Below are 4,322 nucleotides of genomic sequence, written 5' to 3'. Positions count from 1 at the left end.
TTGCAATTGAGATATTTCCCAATTGCATATGGGTTGTAACAACGGTTGTAGTTGCAACCGAGAGAAAAGTAAAAGAAAAATCTTGTTACATATGGCAAATTATTATTTTTTCCAATTGCATCTCAAGTGCAAGTACGATTGTTTCATTTGCACGATGGTTGCAAGTGGAAAAAAAAAAAAGATCTACCTAGTTGTATATGAGATGCAATTAAGATTTTTTCTAGTTACACATGGATCGCAATTGCTGTGAAGAGTGAAGACTAGCGGGCCGCGGCCGAGCGCAACCGCTCACCAAAATCCAACGGCCCGAGGACACCTTCCTCCCACCTTCCTCGTCCTCAGTCTTCCCCTCCAATCCCCAACCCCAAGAATTCCTCTTCACACTCCATCTCGCCGCATTCGGAGCTCGGATCCAACCGCTGCTGCACATCCCACCCGATCCCGCCCACTCGATTCGTCGCCACCCCGCAAAGAGAGGTCTATACCCCTTCCTTGATCCGGCGGCCGGCGCCATGACGAGCGGCCGCGAGCAGCCGCAGGTGGAGGCCGAGCCCGAGGCGGTGGAGCTCGTGCTGTTCCAGGTCGCCGAGTGTTACGTCTACCTGGTAACGCGCGCGTTCTTTTGCCCTCGGGTTCTTTCACAATCTTGTGATGGGAATTCATCGAGCACTTGCCGTGCATGAGCGATTACCTGATGTCTGGGGGACTTTATTGTGCAGATACCTCCTAGGATGACGGCTGCCTCTTACAGGTACTTCTCAGTGCAGTTCATCGATGAATCTGATCATTGATTTATAGGATTTCTTTCTGTTGACTGTCAGGGTGAATGACGTCAGTAGCTAAATCAACTACATAAATCTCAATTAGCTAGACGCTGTAGGACTTGTTTCGGCATTTTTTTTTTGGTTCCATTCTCACGCTTGACTGCAAATAGCTTGGAATTATTTGGGTTGACAAATATCTCATCTGTTCACCACTGCCTCTGTGCTTATATACACATCTCTAACAGGAAAAAGAAAGACAGATGGAAATCCTACACAACCCATGCACTAACCCATCATATATAGGATTATTGAACCATATAGTGCCTTTCACGAATTATGGAAAATGGTCTTTGACATCAGTGACATCCAGGGCTGATGAGTGGAATGTCAACAAGTGGGCTTGGGAAGGGGCGCTTAAGGTTGCCAGCAAGGGAGAAGAATGTGTCATCAAATTGGAAGACAAGAGCACTGGTACGGTAACTTCAATTGGTTCTGTTGGCCATTGCTTGCAGTGTCTGTAACCCTAATTTCTTGAGTGCTCTTCATTTATTTCAGGGGAGCTGTATGCTAGGGCATTTCTCAGAGAAGGCGAACAACATCCAGTCGAAGCTGTAATTGATAGCAGCAGGTCAGTATTTCTTGCCACCACGGGACAGTCTAAACGCCAGGCAGAATGTGTGTATCTATTAGCTCTATTCTGCATTAGACACCGCAGAGACTATATAAGCTGAACCTGATAAGATATTTGTTGCTTCAATATTTTGCTTGCAGATATTTTGTACTTCGCGTTGAAGAAAATATAGGTGATAACCTGTCTTTTTTCTCGAGTTATACGATCTTGTATTTGCATTCAGAATTTACTTACTGTTGAGTTGGTGATCAGTTAGCCACAGTATTTAATATTTTGTGTTGAGTTGCTGAGCATAGTGTTTGGTAAGTTGTGTTGAAGTGCTAAGCATGGTATTTTACAAGTAACTTGATATGTCAAGCATAGTACTTGATGTGGTTAGTGCCATTTCTCGTAATGGTTTGTATATAGACGCATAACAGTTCTTACTATGTAATGCAGATGGGCGTCAGCGTCATGCTTTTATAGGTTTAGGCTTCCGGGAAAGAACTGAAGCATATGACTTCCAAGCTGCTTTACATGACCATATGAAGTATCCTTTTCTCCATCTTGGAACAAAGTTTCCCATGCAATCAATGACCCGGGGGACTGGGGAATTCCATTCGATCAAAACTAGTATCTGTTTAGCACATATTATTGTTTTTGAAAAACAAATTGGTTAGAGTTTATTACATGAACCCAATCAGACACTTTAGCCGTGCTATCAGAACTTCAAATGTACTTCCAGTTGGCCAGAATGTTTCTTTTTAAGCTATATGGATATCTCTATATTTAGCCGCAACAAATTCACTTTTCTTCTTTCCTGTTTCTTTATTTTTTGTAGACATATTGGTGTATGGTACTATGGTTATACAATGAGTTGTTTATATAATTTCTTGTTCTCTTACATTATCAAAGATATCTAAACAAGAAGAAGACCGCCGAAGAGATGGTGCAGCATTACGAGAATACATCATCAGTGGACTATAGCCTCAAAGAAGGGGAAACTTTGGTTCTTCAACTAAAAAAAGTAAGTTTTCATCTGACTTATTTTGCCAGAAGGAATGAACTAGACCCTGGTGATGGATTTTTTTCTGAAGGCCTTCAAAACAAGAATATAGGATTTTCTATGACCTAGTAACTAGTAGTACACTAGTAAAATGTTTTCTTAGGCACTGATACATTGCACCGGTACACTAGTAGATTGTTTTTCTTAGGCACTGATACATTGCACCGGTACAGCAGAATATGGATATATGGTACATATATTTTGACACGCTAAGATGAATCATTGATTTAAAATACCAAAAATATCGCCTATAGTCAAATGTTACTTCTGGCTGGTGATTATAACATGCCAATTGTGCATGTCATGTCAAGCAGGTTCTTCTGTAAGAAAAAAAAAGGTGCCAAAAATATATTTTGACATGGTGAGATGAATAATTGATTTAAAATACCAAATAATACCACACATAGTCGAATGTTATTTTGTGGACTGGTGATTATAACTTGTTGGTCGTATATATTATGTCAATCAGGTTCTTCAAAACTGGGAAAAGAACCAGCTTCTCAACATATTCCAAAAATAAACAGATGAACTACAGGAACCTAAGCTATGTTGATATTAGACTAGTTTGCCCTGTAAGATACAGTTATTCTGCACTCAGCTTTGCTTTCCATGTATGCGTAGGTTTCATTGAATTTGAGTTATCTGCTTGACCTAGAAGCGCGGTTTGTTGCATCTTCAAGGATCCTCTAATGACTTTTGAGAACATTGCATACCATTGCATACTCGAGACATGTCAGTTTAAGCTGCTCTTGCATAGGAACTTGAAAACAAATTGGACCTTACTGAATTACTTTGAAAAATGTTTTCAGCCTATGTAAGACAAACTGCATTGATAAAAAAAATGCTTTGTCATAAATTTGTATATGTGCCTTTGGTAGCTACTTGGCCTATTGCTTATTTTTCATTCGTCTTTGCATTACATCTCCCCATTGTTTGGTTTTGTTTTGCAGAAAGAGACTGGCACCAATACAAAATCTGCATTTTTCGAGCAAGGCCTTAACAAGCTCTCATTCAATGAAAAAACAAACACCAAGGAGGGCACAGTCTCCCTCAAACTCCCGCCGCCTCCCCCATCACCCGTTTCTCCAACCGATTCTGGAGTCTCCTTGTCCCCTTTCAAAGCAGAATTTCCTTCCCAGGAACAACCAGCCGCGGATGATTCCGGAGAAGCAGCTCCTTTCAAAGCAGAATTTCCTTCCCAAGAACAAGCACCCGCAGATGCTCCCCCTTCAAAAGCAGAACATGCTCCTCACGAGCAACCGGCTGCAGTAGAGAAGACCAAACAAGGAAGCGCTGAAGATGACTTCGACTTTGGGGACTTCCAGGCTGCTGCTTGAATCATGTATCTTGTACATACGGGATGTTTATTACTTGGATCACTCCTTTCCTTTCTTCTCCATCGGTTGTGACTTGCTTCAGGCACCTGAGCTTCTGTACAGAGAGCTATCGTGTTATAAGCAGTATAAATACATATAAGATGTAGCAATACATGGATACAAACTGTTATGTCCTTAGTCAAGGCACACAGGCAGTTGCCGCTGAAGGTGAAGCCAGCGGGGATGACAGGAGGAAGAGTGGGAGCCATCCTTGTCTGGCGGAAGTACTCCACGACAGAACGCAAGGGATGACGTGTCCGTGTCAGAGCATCTCCACTCGTCCCCCCGACGAGGCCCCCGGCGAGCCTTTTTTCCATCCGGACGGCGTAATTCGGCCCAGTTGCGCCCCCGGTTCCTCGTTTTCGTTCGGATTTGGGCCTAAATTCATCCGGCGATCCCACGCCATCCCCGGCCCCCCGGGGAGCGCTCGGGGACTCCGGACGAAACGAAAGCGCGGGAAATACCGAGGAAACTTCCCGCGCGTCTGGTGGCCCCAACTTGTCGGC

At 43.2% G+C, this 4,322-nt stretch overlaps 1 protein-coding gene across 1 annotated transcript; it reads left to right on the top strand.

Moving 5' to 3' along the window:
* The first annotated feature begins 327 nt into the window (after positions 1 to 327).
* On the top strand, positions 328 to 3,959 carry LOC124663664 (uncharacterized protein At1g03900-like). The gene is made up of 8 exons (XM_047201335.1): positions 328 to 605; positions 720 to 751; positions 1,135 to 1,235; positions 1,320 to 1,392; positions 1,536 to 1,567; positions 1,834 to 1,924; positions 2,290 to 2,401; positions 3,391 to 3,959. Exons 1-8 carry the CDS (start codon positions 513 to 515, stop codon positions 3,775 to 3,777), a joined length of 921 nt encoding a protein of 306 aa, XP_047057291.1. The 5' UTR covers positions 328 to 512; the 3' UTR covers positions 3,778 to 3,959.
* The last annotated feature ends 363 nt before the right edge of the window (positions 3,960 to 4,322 follow it).

This window comes from Lolium rigidum, chromosome 6, assembly GCF_022539505.1.
Source record: "Lolium rigidum isolate FL_2022 chromosome 6, APGP_CSIRO_Lrig_0.1, whole genome shotgun sequence".
In the NCBI taxonomy this organism is placed as follows: Eukaryota; Viridiplantae; Streptophyta; class Magnoliopsida; order Poales; family Poaceae; genus Lolium; species Lolium rigidum.
Note: the sequence above shows the minus strand (reverse complement) of the source record. Positions and strands in the feature narration are given on the sequence as shown.

Bases quoted from the DNA above. Each gene is read 5' to 3' on its own strand.
- LOC124663664 (XM_047201335.1), top strand. From the start codon at position 513: ATGACGAGCGGCCGCGAGCAGCCGCAGGTGGAGGCCGAGCCCGAGGCG. The intron at 752-1,134 runs GTACTTCTCAGT...AGTGACATCCAG, and splicing joins ATGACGGCTGCCTCTTACAG to GGCTGATGAGTGGAATGTCA. The intron at 1,568-1,833 runs GTGATAACCTGT...TATGTAATGCAG, and splicing joins TCGCGTTGAAGAAAATATAG to ATGGGCGTCAGCGTCATGCT.